This window comes from Stegostoma tigrinum, chromosome 25 (genome assembly GCF_030684315.1).
Source record: "Stegostoma tigrinum isolate sSteTig4 chromosome 25, sSteTig4.hap1, whole genome shotgun sequence".
Classification (NCBI taxonomy): Eukaryota; Metazoa; Chordata; class Chondrichthyes; order Orectolobiformes; family Stegostomatidae; genus Stegostoma; species Stegostoma tigrinum.
Window position 1 is genome coordinate 34,420,897 of NC_081378.1, and position 17,027 is coordinate 34,437,923.

At 39.6% G+C, this 17,027-nt stretch overlaps 1 protein-coding gene across 4 annotated transcripts in view; it reads right to left on the minus strand.

Moving 5' to 3' along the window:
* The window catches only part of gtse1 (G-2 and S-phase expressed 1), a 24,176-nt gene extending 8,978 nt beyond the window's left edge, over positions 1-15,198 (minus strand). For 3 of the 4 annotated variants that reach the window (XM_048554580.2, XM_048554579.2, XM_059654628.1), the window contains exons 1-7: positions 14,812-14,934; positions 14,496-14,538; positions 12,568-12,625; positions 10,328-10,940; positions 3,892-4,030; positions 2,600-2,947; positions 1,978-2,053 (exon numbers count right to left, since the gene is read on the minus strand). In XM_048554580.2, coding sequence (XP_048410537.1) covers positions 1,978-2,053; positions 2,600-2,947; positions 3,892-4,030; positions 10,328-10,940; positions 12,568-12,625; positions 14,496-14,517 — 1,256 coding nt within the window. In that variant the 5' untranslated portion in view covers positions 14,518-14,538; positions 14,812-14,934. Of the gene's footprint in view, positions 1-1,977; positions 2,054-2,599; positions 2,948-3,891; positions 4,031-10,327; positions 10,941-12,567; positions 12,626-14,495; positions 14,539-14,811; positions 14,935-15,095 lie in introns of those variants that run through there. The other variant, XM_048554578.2, reaches the window with a different exon arrangement.
* Positions 15,199-17,027: the final 1,829 nt, after the last annotated feature.

The window sequence follows — 17,027 nt, forward strand, 5'->3', positions numbered from 1 at the left end:
TTTAGACAAAAAGGGTAAGGGAGGTACAGAGATTTAGGCACAAGATCCAGCAGTTGAAGGTTCAGCTAAAATTGGAGAGACAAATGGAGATAGAGATGGAAGCTACTGTTTGCTGGATGTAGGGGTGGAGAAAGGAACAGGAAGAGGCTTGTACGGGTGAGAAAAACAAGGATAATAGCACTGTTTCACGTTCTTCTAATTTCCAATGATGAAAATAAGGCAAGTGACTTTGGAAAAGAAAGGATAGCAAAAGATGGATCAGAACCACTTGGGACATAACAAATCAGTATTAATAGACACCTTTATATTTATGGTAGGTGATGGATGACAAACTGACAGAGAATGTCCAGACAGAATGTAACAGGTGATAAAACATTGGAAAAAAAAAAGTTGTAGCAGCAGAGGGGAGCCAAAAAGTGCAAACACTGGAGGAATTGACTTTGAAGAGATGATTCAGTAGCTTCCAAAGAACAACAGGGGTTGAATGTGGGCATTTTTCAGGAAGATTGCGTTGACTTTTAGAGCTAGTATCAATGATGTAGGAAGTGATTTTCAATGACAGCTATCGTAGGACAGTAAGTAAAATTGGGCATGATGTATAAAACATGAAACATACAGGTTCAAATGCAAGTCTGGTTGGTGCAGGGGATTATTTTTGTTCTCCGAGAAGGGAGAGACTTAATGCAATGGTGCAAGTCAATGGCAATCCAAAGCCAAGTTCTCAAGGACAGCACCAATATCCTCAGAATGGATCCAAAATTGAACTTTAAGCTACATTGAAGGATTGATGAAAGGAATGCCAAGAGAGGAAATGAGAGTCTTTTCCCCCCCGATACTATTATAAAAAGAAAAAAAGGCAGAAAATGAATGGTCAAAAGTTCAACTAGAATTTTAAAGTGCAACTCAAAGTGATTTGGATATATGTTGCCTTTCTTTCCATCCTCTTTAGGGTGAATGCAGGACAAAGTAGGATTAACAGATATGGAATCCGTGCAGCTGATCAGCAATAGAAGATAACCTGATCAGTGATAGATGTACACAGATGTTGAAAAGGTCAAGATGATGACAAGGCCGAGTCCAAACTGTTATGCCTTCATTAATTATTTGAGCTACCATCAGGAAGGAGCACTGGCACTATTTACCATTGAGGAATACGGTCATGTGCCAGTTTTTTTGTTCATTGAAGACTATTCCATTAAGCAAGGTTGTTAAGCTTAAAGTAGAGGCAGTTGGTTCAGGAGAAATAGAAACAGGTTTAAAAAAAGGAAAAGCTTGATTGTTTTCCAGGAAATTTATGCTGAGAAAGTATGAACGTATTCGTGTGCAATACCACTGAGACAATAACCTAATACTGTTGGCCAAAAGATTGACTATTTTTTAAAAAATTAAATATGAAGGAACATCTACAAATCAATAATAAGATAACAAAGTGTGAAGCTGGATGAACACTGCAGGCCAAGAAGCATCTCAGGAGCACAAAAGCTGACGTTTTGGGCCTAGACCCTTCATCAGAGAGGGGGATGGGGTGAGGGAACTGGAATAAATAGGGAGAGAGGGGGGAGGTGGACCGAAGATGGAGAGAAAACAAGATAGGTGGAGAGGAGAGTGTAGGTGAGGAGGTAGGGAGGGGATAGGTCAGTCCAGGGAAGACAGACAGGTCACGGAGGTGGGATGAGGTAGGTAGGAAATGGAGGTGTGGCTTGAGGTGGGAGGAAGGGATGGGTGAGAGGAAGAACAGGTTAGGGAAGCGGAGACAGGCTGGGCTGGTTTTGGGATGCAGTGGCGGGGGGTGGGGGGGGGGGGGGGCGGGGAAGAACTGGGTTGGTTTTGGGATGCAGTGGGAGAAGGGGAGAGTTTGAAGCTTGTGAAGTTCACGTTGATAGCATTGGGCTGCAGGGTTCCCAAGCAGAATAGGAGTCAATAGTCTGATAAATATCCTGTTTTGACATTCTACTATAATTAGCAAATTCGTGTTACCTTTCAACTGCACTGCAGGACAACAGCTTCTTTGGTTGTGTTATTTTTTGCCCTGTTGTTGTTCCAGGTGAAGGTGCTGAAATTCATAGAAACAATCAATCGTTCCAAAATATGTCAAAATATTCCCTTTTATACCAAAAATAAAAAATGAACCATTATGCAGATAGAGGCCATTAGGCCCATTGAGTCTGCACTGATCTTCTGAAGAGCAATCCACCCAGACCCAGCACCCCGCAACCTAGCCCCCTAACTCCAGATTTACCATCGCTAACCCACCTAGCCTGCACATCCACCTAACTTGTACATTCTTTGAATTATGGGATGAAACCTGAAAACACACACAGACACTGGCAGAATGAGCAAACGCCACACAAACAGTCCCCCAAGGCTGAAATCAAACTCAGTTCCCTGATGCTGTGAGGCAGCAGTGCTAACCACTGAGACACCGTGCTAGCCAAAATAGCCCCACTTTGGTTTCTGAGCATCAGCTTAATTCACTGTCTCCACAAATATTTCATATTCTTGTTAGTTTAGTTGGCAATTAGGTGTCCCAAGTTCCATGAAAACATACAAAACAAAATACCCTAGGCCCATATTTATACTGCAAAATGCTTATACTTACCACTGGATCTTTTCACAACTTGGCTATTAACAACAGAAGCTTTGGTCTTTGGGCACCGATCCCTCCCCAATGCCTTTACTATTTGGTTTGATTTGACTTTATCAACGTTCATATCAATTAAGCTAATTCTTTGTAAGCTTTTATCGGGAAGACTCTGTAATCCTGTTCCTTTCTGACTCATCATTCCAGAAGCAGTTATTTTATAAGTATTTGCTGGTTTTAGTGCTGCTCTTGGGGCATCAATTGTACATGTAGAACTAGACGACTTGATCTTTGGGCTGGCAATTCTGCTGCTGTTTTTCAAGGCTTGTAGTTTTGATGCATTTGGGCGCATGGTTAGGGACACCGCTGAAAGACAAAGCAAAATATTTTTTAAAAAGCAGAATAAAACAACAAAACCGGCTACATTGAATTTGAAAGCAAAATGTATCATTTTTGCAGAAAAGTAAAAAAAAGCAGCAAAATTTCAGATGCATTTAACCAAACAAAATCCCATATGTTCATACATGATGCTGCATTTAAATAAGCCATTTTTCAAACATATAACCATGTCCACTATTTCAGCCGTCCAACTCCAGATTGGAATTTGGATGATCAAAAGAATTATAGATGGACCTTGAGGTATTCAACTGCAGTTTACAAAAGGATATGCTCTTTTGGCATAAAATTGCCCTTTCAACTCATTATAACTTACACCTTTCAATCTATTAGTGTTTCATTTCTATACCAGCTTCCTGGAATATATTGCTCTAATTAAGAGATTTACAGCTCAAAAGTAGGAGGCCATTCAACTCTCCATTTCCACATCTGACAACAAGGAGCCATACAGTTTAATTACACTTTCCAGCTCTTGGTTCATGAAGATGCTAATCCGAGTTGTAATTCAATGCAAGTACCACTTGTCAAAAAATGAGGGAATTGATCATGCTTTCATGTGTCTGACTGTTCCAGAGCACGTTTGGAAGAAGTGAATTCAAAGTCAAATTTAATTCCCATTGTAAAACCAAGAATAGCAGAGTTATTTTGAGTGCAGGATAATATGCACATAGTCTAGTCCGGGACAGAGCTAACGATAACCATTAGGAAAGAGTACATTTTAGGTTATTGAGTAGGTCTGCTATTTCGTTGAATGGGATAACGTGTCATTGCATTGAAGTAAACAAGGTTCCTCAATTTCATTCCCCATTGAGAGAACAAGTGGCATATGTTTAAAGAGAGTGTTAGACATGAAAACCAAAAGCCATATTCCACAATGTGAGTTACAAAACATTAAGATTTAAAGTCTGACTTGCCTCTACCACCACTACTGGAATTGTGAAGACGAGAACGGAGACAGGATGAGGTATGGCCGAGAGTCCTTGCTGCAGAACCAGTACTGTGTTTTGTCATGGAACCTGAAGCTTTAAACCCAGAAACATTTGGCTCGCTGACCTAAAATAAAACCAAAGATATTTTTCAAATTGTAACGATACAAAGAAAGTTACCATAAGCATTTCTACTCTATTTGATCTCCCAAAACCTATACAAAACCCACGCGAAGTTCAATAGATAACTGTGGGTGATATAAATTGAGGTAGTGTGGTTTGGCAGGCACATAATACTAGCAAGGTGTAAATCTAGTTGGAGTAGGAGGAACCAAGGGGTGTTGCAGCACAAAATCTTTAATCACTAAGAATTGCACAACAGTTTAGAAAGGCCATAAGACTAAACAAATATAAAAGCAAGGCTGAATTGCTAGAGAGTGAGAATATAATGAGAAGTTGTGCTAAAATGTGAATCACTGTTACATGGTTAGGTTACACACGTGCAGATCTGTTCACCATATTAGGAAAAGGAAATTGAGGCATTACAGAGCATTATGAGATTAACAAAGGATGATACGAGAAACATAGGTTATATAGAAGAGGAAAAGATTAACAGGCTGGATCTCTGAAGTGATTATGATGGATGAAATAATTTAATTCTAAAAAAGATTTCGATACTGTGGGTAGAGATTTAATGTTTAGCTTTGTGGGAACAGCACAACTAGAGGCCATCAATACAAAACAGTCAAAGAAATCTACTTCAGTAGCATTTCTTCTGCATTCCTGAATACTGATAAAATGGTGAGACTTTTCTACCACAGGAAGGAGCATTTTAAGTAGTACAATTTAATTTAAACAAAAGAAGCTGGATAATCAAAAGGAAAGAGAGAAAAATCAGATTTAGATGGGAAGAAGGAGGAAGCTCTGGTGTCCATCAAATTTGAGCTGACATTTCCTTTGGGAAACAAACACATTTCCCAGGACTTCCAGAACATTCTAGAGTCTTCATATTCTTCACAATGATGTTGCAAAGACCAGTCCTCAATATTTTAGAGAAAAGGTTTAAAAAAAAAGCATCAAACCTGTAATCATCACTCTGGCACATTATTGCTTTAAGACCTGAAACTATTAGAAGAATGGATTCTTAACGGGCAACCTGCTGGCATGTCTCACTTCAAGACTGGAGATTTGATCAAAATTTAGGCTATCCCTGCAGTGAATCACTGCCTAGTGAATTAAGGATATGGAGCACAAGATGTCTGACCTCAGCCTTCTTTGCTTGTCTGAAAAAAAAGGTATTTTAGCAAAAGCAAAACAAGGCTACTTCTTCCTCAAAAGAAAAAAAACCCAGCAAGACCAAAATGAAAAAAATTGGAAAAGAACTGCAATTTTAAAGAGGCATAGCCAAATAAACTGGTTTGAAGGTACTGAACGTAGTATTGTCAAAAATAAGAATGTTGAAGCTTTTCATCTAACACTCAATTTAAGCAGAAACCCAATGTTTATCCCCATGAGTGGAGTGCACTATTTGATTGTCAAGTGGATTCTGATTGAGGGAACATAGACCATGTACCATTAACACTGATGATTAACTGTTGAGTTACGTTTAATTTTAATCCAGGCAGTTTGACAGATTTGTCACAGCATTAACCCAAGCCATGAAACAGCAAATGGCAACCACCTATTATTATTCGGTAGATTTGAAATAGATGCAGAGAGCGTACATGTTCTTTCTACCCACAAAGTCAACAGTCCTGTGTATCAATATTGGTTTTCCCCTTACATCCAGGGGAGTTCACAGTGCCTCAATGAGATGCGGGTGTAATGCAACTTGTGGCACTCTTCGTCCTTCTGCAGCTATTTCAGGGTTTTGCCAAAAAGTGAGGGGAAAAAAAAATCCAATTTTATCTCTTATCACCCTTGATCTGCACAACAGCAAGAAATGCAAAATTCACAGCCACACCGACTCACCTAGCGCTTAAAAGTTGTAAGCTGTGGTTTTTAATCCATCCTTGCTGACTCCTTACAGTAGCTGACTCTTACAGCTCTGAAATTCATTCAAACTCAACTTCACCTCATGCATGTGTTCAATGGCTGCCATAAAGAAAAGTGAAAAACTACAGCAGAGGCTACATGACGACAATAAAGGCAGCCAGAAAACTATGCACAAATATTTCTCTAAACCAGATTAAAAACTGAGTATTCCTCACTGTTGAAGCCATAAAACTAAAATGAATACAGTTCGCTCATGCACGCTTTACAAAGAAAGAAAAAAATTGTTCTAAAAAAAACCCGAGATCTTAACCATAAATTTCATATCTGTATTAGGACAGCACAATCTTTGGATTTGTACATCACCTAATTCAGGTAAGTGGGTAGAGCAACAAGTCTTATCTTGATTACTATAAAGTCTACTGTTGAACATATGAAGATTGTTCATTGAACTAACTTTTCATACAGATGGCTTCTTATTCATTATATAGGGTATTTTTTTTTTTAAAATTGGTGCTGCATTCCTGAAAATTACAATTTTAGGTGAAGCATTGAAGGAATCTATTAAAAATTACATTTAGATTTCATACAGCCTTGAAAAGAAAAGCAGCATTATCCTAGAACCCTCCAAGATGAAATAAATATCATTTGTATATTAAGTGGCTAAATTCCAAACTAAAAAGTTTGATAAGTAATAAAAAGGAAATATGTCCTCTACTCACAGTACCTCACTTTAGTGGACTGAATAGAACAAGGGAGAAAAGTGGGAAAGAAAAGATTTGGTACAGCTCAGGCATTGTTCTTATTGGCCAAGGTGTAACACGAAGCCTATTGTTATTCCGCACCACATGGTGGCTGCAACATGTCACTTTTACACACAACATGGACACCCACAAAGCCCACAAGTTCCAATGCTGTTTGCTGTTGAATAAGTGACTCCAGCTATTATTCCATAGCTGGTGAAGGGCCAACAATTCACTCTTAGAGCCAAAAGCATGAGAATAGGGAGGAGAATCACTTGTGTTGGAAGTATTAGCAGCAGCATCCTGGAGATTGTCTAAAGTATCATTTAATTGTTTCATTCTGCAGAGTCTCACCTAGTTCCTGACTTAGGCTGAACGAGGATACAGATACAAAAAAAAAAAAAAATCAGTAATTCTTAAAAAAAAATTCCTTAGTGCAATGTGGGCATCACTTGCTATGTCAACATTTATTGTCCACACAGTAGGGACTCTGGAGTTAGACATCTGCCAGACCAGGTAAGGACAATAGGATTTCTTCCTTGAAGGACATTGGAAAAGTTTGTACAGCGATCAACATTGATTACATGGCCACCATTACAGGCCAAGACAGCTCTTTATCCTAGTTTTATTAAACTCAACTTTCACCATCTGCCTTGATGGGATTTGAACCCGTGTCTCAGAATATTTGCCTGCATTTCTAGATTGTTGGTCCAGTGTCATTACCACTCCGCTTCCCTCCCTGACCAAATCAGTACTACAGAATTTTACATTTTACAAAGTATTCAGGATTGATGCTTTGCTTACAACAGCAAACACAAAAGAATTACAGTAAAATATTCAAACTTCATAAAATAGATGAAAATTCCATATTTTAAAACCAATGACCTTTTTACTATTGCCAACCATAAGATCAACAGCTGCAATACAAATATTCCAGCACTTTGAGAGCTAATATTTTATACCAAGCAATCATTTGGCTGTAGTAATTAGCTAAGGACTGGCGATTGGCTTACAGAAGGGCATAACTTGCATACAGGTGATGCAAACAAATACATACTGTATTAATGGCATTCCTAGCTTGTAAATCCTTTCCCAATAAAATTGAAGAAACAGAGGTCACAACAGCCATTTTGCACAGATTTCAATCTGCTCTGCAGAATGAATGGGTCAGATTTAAAAACAAAAAGAAACTCGAGCCAGGACTTCCCAAAGTGGATGTTAGGATGCCAAGTCAGATTACAAACTGAGCTTTTGGTGTCACAAGCTCCAATGCCACAACGCAACAATGGCAGGCTCCCCTCATCCTGCTCACGTGGGCTATTTTCCCCCCCCCCCCTCCAAAACTCCACAACTCACTGAGGGCTCATGATAATTATAGGCTTCAAACATAGGGGCAAAGCTGGGAAGGAATGCAGTAACCACATGTTTAAAAGAAGACAAAGTCACTGTGGTATTTTATTTGATTTTGCATAACACAATAGTTGGATGTTTAATTGTTGTCTAGTGGATAAAGCTCATTCAGCATCTGAACCTGTAAGCAACCAAAAACCACTGAAAAAAAAATTGTATTATTTACTCTCAACAGGAATAAAATTTTCATCCAGACTTGGACTCCAAAGCTGAATCAGATAACTAAACCATTCAAAAAGGAAAACAAGAACTATCATCGAACCACGTAACCATCCAAATAACCTGAAACCAACAATCACAAAATCAGTTACATTTCTTTAAGGATCTCTTGCTTTAGGCAAGTTCAATAACTAACATTTAGAACATGCTGAAGAGTTACACAGTATTATTTTCATATTAGAAATGTTTGGATAAATAAATCTTCCATATAACAAGCTCGTTGAGTGAACAAGAGTGGGATTGTGACAGAGGATTTCTAGTTCCTGTATAGAAATTTACCTACTTTTTACCCAACGAAGGTAATTCATAGTGTGTGGCAGAGGTTCATAGTGGTGGTACTACAAATTCAGCAGGATACTGCCCAATACAGAAAAGAAGCACTAGAGCAATTAAACTATTTTAGATTAGGATTGAAATTACAATGTAATAGATGTGCAGAACTGTAAAGATCGGGGGAATTTCGATCAGCACTATTTTTAGAAACAAATCTAAAATGAGGCAATACAAAATAAGGGAGGTTTTTAAAAAAAAACACAAAGTTGATTTATAGTTACTTCATCAGTCACTTTTTGATACGGAAAACCAAAGGGTGGCAGACTGGTTAGCACTGCAACCACACAGCAGCAGGGACCTGGGTTCGATCCCAGCCTTGGAGGAGTCTGTGTGAAGTTTTCACATTCTCCCCGGATCTACATGAGTTTCCACTGGGTCCTCTGGTTTATTCCCACATTCAAATGATGTGTGGTTAGGTGGTTTGGCCATGGTAAGCGCAGGGTTACAGTGATAGGGTTTGGGTGGGATCCTCAGAGTCAGTGCAGACTTGATGGGCCAAATTACCTTTTCCTGCCTTGTAGGATTCAATGATTCTACCCTGTCAACACTTCATTAGGTTAGATAAGTGGTTGAGGAAAATTATAAAGTAGCATTTCCACCCCCCCACCCCCAAAAGTAATTCTACACATGCACTGGGTGGTGGCTAAGCCGATTTAGAGTTCCATATAAAAGCATGAAATTTTTTTTAAAAAGTTCTCAAAACAAGCATTATTCAATTTAAATGCCGTCGAATGAAAACTTAACCACTGGATTTGAGAGATTGCTTTATTGGCATCATGGAAGGGGGCTTACAAATTATAGCTCAAATTTTTCCGTGAATGTTTGTGTCGGACGTTAAAAGGTCCCTACTAGAAACTAATCTTTCTGAAAAAAAAAAGGGGGTCAGGAATGGAAGGAGGAGCAAATTATCTGGATCTCAGTGAATCTACCAACAAAATTATGGGGGTCAGAACCAGAAAATCTAAGTGCCACAACAAAAAAAGTTAACAGGTAGTTTTGAGGAATGGACAGTATTGTGTTTATACAGCAGGATCACAAAGGTGATGACCAGATCTTGCTCTTGCTGTAAAACTAAAAATATTTACTACAACAGCACAAACACTTGTATCCAGCCGATCACACTTACCAAAATGGTTAACATACATTAACATTAACTCAACTGCAACAGTTAAATAACTTTATGGTTTTTGCAATGACACGTTGCTAGGGTTGTGGGCAAGGTTGTTAACTTGCTCGCCGAGATGGCTTGTTTTCATTCAGATGCTTTTGCACCATGCTAAGTGACATCATCAGTGAGGGCTCTGAAGAAGTGATGTTGTTCTACTCTGCTTGGGATTTATACTGTCCGATCTGTTATGGTAAATTGTGTCATTTCTGGTTCTGTTGTATATGGCATCCAATTCTATGTGTTTGTTGATTACATTATAGGGTTGAGAACCATGCCTGTAGGAATTCCTGAGGGTGTCCATGTTTGGCTTGGGCTACTATGGTTATGTTGGGAAAGTTCGTCATGTCGTTTTGCTGCTAGCCAATAAATTCCAAGTGGAGTAGAACAAAATCTCTTCATCGGAAACCTCACTGATAATGTTACTAGCATGGAGACAAAATGTCTGAATGAAAACAAGCCAGCTTGGCAAGCAAGTCAACAACAACCTCACTGAAGTTATTTGACAAGCCTCTAGTATTGGTTTAAATTGAGTTGCTTTACAAGGTAGAAAGCTGCTCACCTTTTCTGATGTAATGTATTTTGTTGGTGCACATTTTGATTGTTCAACTGATGGATTTTCTTTTAAAGTGTTGTTCTCAGTACAAGGCACATCATTATTCACGAATGATGAATTTCCACAGTTCTGCTGGGGCTGCATTAAAGAGTTGGTTTCCAGGATAGCAGTTTTCATTGGTTTTAACTGAAAGCTAGGTTGAGCCTCTAAGGAATTAACCTGCAGACGTTTCTGGATCGCAGGTGGAAGTAACCTCAATGGGCTATCTTGAACTACAAAAGTTTCTCTTCTTGCACAACTTGGGCTGCTCATACCCTTTAGAAGGGTTAGTTTTAATTTAGATTCCTCAATAAATTGTTCCACTATTTTATTGTGAGTCATTTGATTTCCCATTTTCTTACACTTTCCCTCCATCTGGTTTTCAAGGTGATGTGCTAATAAGTTGGCTTCTTTGGAAACTTCAAAGAACTGGTCTGTGTTCAAAGGACTCCAATTCCCAGTCTCTGTGGCCTTGGAACATTTCTCTTCCTTGCAACTTAAATCAATTCCAACAGAGACACATTTTTCCACATGACGAACTGGTCCAAGAAAAACTTCATCATCATCATCACTTTTTCCACTAGGAAACAAAAATGTTCCTAGTTTAAGATTTTATAATTACTTTTCGACATATAGTTCATATGCTTAAAGCTTGAAAATCCCTCAAATCGAGCATACTACTAAAAAAAACTTAAGCTCCTCACTGCTTAAGGTCACATACCAATGGCCCTAACTAGTTCCATTACTGTAGAACCAGTTCTAGACAGTGGCTGTGAACACCACTGTTTCCTCTCCTTCCCAGAAAAAGGAAAGTCTGCTATGCATTTTACACAAGCACAATGTAATATATGCAGATTTGGTACAAATGTACATGTTAATTCTAATAATCTGTCCTTTCTGTTCCCATTTTAATAATTATACCAAAAGGCAAAAGGCGCAGATTATGCTCTTGTACTTTATTTAAATGGCAACACCACAGAGTCCTGATAAAGGATCCCAACCCAAAGCATCGACTTTCTTGCTCCTCCGAGGCTTCCTGACCTGCTGCGTTCATCGAACTCCACACCATATCGACCATATATAGATGGTCTGGGTAGCAAGTATGGGCAAGCTATTTTGGTTTAGAAGGATGTGGCACAGCCATGGCAGAACAAAATCCTGTTCTTGCCAACAGGTATAATCTGACATTTTCTAGAAAATTCACTGATTGAGATCAATGTCACCACCTGATTATTCAATTGGATCACCTTTTACAAATATTAAAGGTCTAAAAAATTAGGCCTAAAATTGATTTATAACTAATTGAAGGAACATGCTCGTTTTGCTAATTTCCTGATAACCTATCATGATATACGAAATTTGCAGGTCAGACAGCACAATGAATAAAATTCAAAATAGGCAGAAGTTTCTTAATCCCACATTTTTTTCCCACTGCAGAGATATTGTCTTACATGCCGAGTGTCGCCAATTCCTTTGTTTTTATTTCAGTTTCCAGATTGAATGATTTGCCTGGATAACATTAAACACTGACATTTTACCTCTCGGCTTCAACTTTCTGTTCTTAAAGCAAAAGGCTGGTCTCTTTTGAACTTGGTCAGAAGAGATTTCCAACATTTTGCATCATCTTCCTTGCCCTAGACTGCCATCTATGAAGGGCAGCATTGTGGCAAACAACGTTTTACTCACGATTCCAGACATTGGTTAACCAAAGGTCATGTGGTAGTATTACGTTTTATCCTTCTAAGACAAGGCCTCAACATCAGCAAAAAGATATGGTCAGTTTATTTCACACCCTTCATTTGGATTCCTTGGTGCAAAAATAAATTTAATATTTAAACTAGATAAGCATTTTTTAAAAAATCTGTGGACATGGCAACTAATGAAAGTGTTATTTGTAACCATTGAAGCCTTCAGCTTTGCACACAAAACTCATTTGGTTTGAAAGTTTCTATGTGCAACCATCTTTTGGTTAAATTTTTTTTAAAGAAGGTAACACACTTCATATTGTCATTAAATGTCTTTGAATTGAACTCAACATATATCTAGTGCAACTGGAATACTGCATCTTGTTTGTCTGCCATAGCAATAACAGGTATGAGAAAAGCAAACAAAATAGAAAAAAAAATTGACTTTTCCAGCAAGTTGTTTTGTTTCCGACTTCCAGAATCCACAGTCCTTTATTTAATGAGAAAAGCAAAAACACTTACCTTGCAGGAGATAACAGAATATCAAAGTCAGAATTCTCTTCAGATAAAAGATTGAAATCTGAAAATACAAAGTTACATGTTGCTGAAGTGAATTAACTGAACAGAAATACATGGAATACCATTATCAATAATGAGAGGGCATCAGATGAATCATGAATGCAGGTGGGCAGGGTCTGGACAAGTGGAAAGAGGGCGGAGTCACAATAGGAGGAAATAAGCTTGGTGGGGCAGGAACAGGCCGATACAACGGGTCTACTGGGGCTGCCTGGTTTGTGGATTTTGGGAAGGAGGGAAGTGAGCTGTCCGGGGTTGGAAGGTGATAAAGGTTCCGGGGGGGGGGAGTCTTCGGAGGTAACAAGATTGGTGACAGGCCTTTTCCCACGTAGAGAGAAACATACAACAGTAACTGTCCTCCAGTAACAAAACATGCCAAACAATGATCAGAATCTCCTTCATATCCTCCACTTTTCCTCCAAGTATCTTTTGGATCTAACTTGCATCCTTTAGCATTTCCTCTCCTACTGTTTATACCATCAAACGTTACACAAAGTCTACTTCCTCAGCTACAATGTTTGCACTACCCCCAGCAATGTACCCATCAAGACAAGATACGGACAAGTAGGAAAGATTTAGTGGGATGTGGGCCAAACGCAGGCAAATGAGACTAGTTTATTTTGGGAAAAGCTGGTCAGTATGGACTTGTTGGACTGAAAAAGTCTGTTTCCACACTGCATGACTATAATTGCTCTATCTATAAGAAACATGTCCATATTTTCCACCTTCACACCCAAGTTTCATCTTTGGCTTTCAATTAGCTTCACTGTTTCCATAGTTAATCTCTCACTTTTTGTGTATTCATAAAAACCATAGTGGCACCTCAAATTTCACCTCATTGCCACTGGCACTTCCACCTCTCCCAAAATGCAATTTCCACATGTCTCTATTAATCTGTATCAGAAGTTTGACACCCTTCAGCCAGTCAATTTCTTAAACTCAAAATGTATCCCAAAATTTCTTCAGCCTTATCAAATATCAGTTAAAGCCAATGACTAAATTTACCCGATTATTGTATTAGGTGTACATTCAGTACAAGCAATTTAGTTCATGCATGGTGAAGTGACCTTTTCTGCCACTTTTCTGTGTGCCCAGCAGCTTCTTTTTAAATAGTGGCTAGTATCTCTCCAATTACTGTGGGAGGCATAGATCACCTAAAAAGATTTACTAGTGATATATTAGCTCAAGAATGCAATTTTATTTATAAAAATCAAAGTTATTTTTGCATAGATTACTATTTTATGGAGTCTATATTGAACATGGGAAGGAACAATTCAAGATAAGTACTAAACTGCATTCATTCACTGTTTCATACATTTAATCTTTTATGATTCAACTTTGTGTATTTTACCTTTGCTTCTCCTTCAGTCTTTCATCCCATCTGAATCACTATACTTTGATTACCTTGGAGAATTTTCTACACCTCTATACTTGGTGAATAACCTTTCTCACTTCAAAAATAGCAGTAGTTGAAGGGTCTTTAAAGTGCATAAGAGACTGTGCCTCCAAAAGAACCTAATCTACTCCTATCCTTCCAAAATATTGCCCTAGAAATTTTCAGCATACACTTGAACCTCATCTGAAGGATCTGCTCCAGTATAAATTATATGGTGGACCAAAATTCACAACTTTCAGGGTTAAATAGCAAGAATGCTAGCAATTTAACACAGAATGAATGAAATTAGCACAGGCTGATTGAGGTACATTAAATCCTACCATTTCAATTGACAAAATCCCCTGTTACTGCCTTTTGAGGCATGCATGGCACTTTCTTTGGGAGGGAGGCACAATTAATTTTAAAACTGGTGTTCATATGAAGGGTTCCACACAGCTGGATTACTACAAAACATCTGAAGTGACAAACATTTGACTACCTTTGTCAGTTTGCTCATCCATTTCTTGATCTTATCTCCACACCTGTTGGAAAATGAAGATGAACATAAGATCAGCAAAGAGTTTTAAAGTATTTCTTCATGAAATTACGACCTCAGGTAAACGTCAGCATATACGAAAAGAATTTAATCTCGCTGCATAGTTAGTGCCCATTCTCCCAACACACACACACACAGAGAGAGAGAGAGAGAGTGTGTTAGTCAGTCAGTCAGCCTCTGCTCCCTGCTCTCAAGCACAATCGACTGGGTCGAGGACTTGGTGACATCTTTTCCCCTTCTGGACCTTCCTCGTCCTCACCAAGTGCTCAACGTCTCTGCGATTCCCCCTTCTTTCCCTCTCTAACACACCAAACGAACGGACCACTCTCTAACAACGCTGTCCTATTTCACCGAGATTTTGAATGCTTCCGTCCCTCAGCGGGTTAGCCTCCCATTGGTGCATTTGAACGAAACCGTTACTCCTCGCTCCTTGCTGCGCCGGCGCTACACTGGCAATGCATTCTGGGGGTTGTAGTCTGTAGCCATGCGCATCCAGCGACAACGCGGGTGAGGGATTTTTCTCTTTACAAGTTGCTGTCAGACCTGAAGCGCCTCTTCAGCATTTTCTGTTTTGTTTTTAGTTCCCGTATCCGCAGTTCTTTGACTTAATTTCATATCTCCAGCAAATTTATTCACTGGTGGGAAGAGTAGGTCTCTGACCAGCATTGATTGACAATCCCGAATTGCCCTTGAAAGGGTTCGGTGAGTTGTGTACTTGAACTGCTGCACACGCTGTACTTTGACCCTTAGGGAGGGATCTATACAATTTTGACCCAGTGATAGTGAGAAAAGATTTCATCGAGTCCTTGACCCAGCCGATTGTGCCTGGGGGGAGGGAGCAGAGATAGAGAAGGGTAGGTTGGTGTGCGTGTGCGCGAGAGAGAGATGGTGATAGTGAAGGAATGGCGGTATATTACCCAAATCAGGGTGTTGGTATTCTCATGTATCTACTGCCCTCCTTGTTCTTCCAGCTGGAAGTGGTTGTGCGTTTGGAAAATGCTATCTTAGGAGTTTTGATGTGGATAGTACACCCGTGCTGAACTTCAGTGGTGAAGAGAGTGGATGCTTAAGGATGTGATGCCAATCATCTGGTCGGTATCAAACTTCTTTAGTGTTGTTGAAGCAGCACCCCTCCAGATAAGTGAAGGGTTTTCATCACCCCTTATCACTTTTCATCATACTCCTGACTTGTGCCTTGTAGATATGGACAGGCTTTGGGGAGTCTGGATTAACGTTACCACAGTATTCCTCGTGTCTAAACTTGCCCCAATAGCCACTATGTTTATGTGGTGAGCCCAGTTGATCAAAGCTAATCACAAGGATTTTAAAACTGGGGGATTCAGCTATGTTAAGACCATTGATTGTTGAGGGACAGTGGTTAGATTGTCTTTTAATGGAGATGGTCATTGCCTGACATTTGTACAATTCTACCATTGGGCAAGTGCTTGTGTGGAGTTTGCACATTCTCCCTGTGTCTGAGCGTGTTCCTCCCACAGTCCAGCACTGTGCAGGTTAAGTGAAGTGGCCATACGAATTTTCCCAGTATCCAGGGGTATGAAAGTAAGGCAGATTTAGCCATGGGAAGTACAGGGATTGGTTGGGGGGGGCGCGGGTGGAGATTGTTGGTCTAGGTAGAATATTCTTCAGAGGGTTCATGTGGAATGGATGGACCAAATGGCATGCTTCCACACTGTTGGAATTCTATGAAATGTAACTTGCCACTTGTCAGCCAAAGCCTGGATATTACATTTGCTTCAGTAGGATGAGTGCTGGACATTGAGCAATCATCAGCAAACATCTCCATTTTTGACCTTATGATGAAGGCAAAGTTATTGAAGCAGCTAAGTTAGTTGCGTCTAAGACACTATCTTGAGGAACTCCTGAAAAGATGTCCTGGAGCCAAGATTACTGACCTTTAACAACCATAAACATCTTCCTCTGTGGCAGGTCTGACTCCAACCAGGGAGTTTGCCCCCTGATACCACACTTGGTCAAACGTAGCCCAGATTTCAAGGGCTGTCACTCTCGTCTCACCTCAGGAATTCAGCTCTTTTGTCCATATTTGAACCAAAGTCAGGAGCTGAGTGGCCCTGATGGAACCCAAACTGGTTGCTGAGCAGGTGCTTGTTAGCACTGTTGATAACACTTGCTATCACTTTAATGATGATCAGGAGAAATTGATAATGGAGTGTGGCAATTGGCTGGGTTGGATTTGCCTTGCTTTTTGTGTGCCTGACATTCCTGGGCAATTTTCCACATCGAGGACATACCAGTGTTGGAACTGTGCTGGAAGAGCTTGGCTAGGGTAGGGGCAAGTTTTGGAGCACAAGTCTTCAGAACTATTCTCAAAATATTATGGTATTAAACAGACTATAGTAACAGGTGCGTAGCAGGCTAAGGTTCTAAGAAGTAGAGTCGTGGCAAGCATAATATTTTTCTGACCGAGTAAAGCTTGCAGCATATCTACTGGCTGCA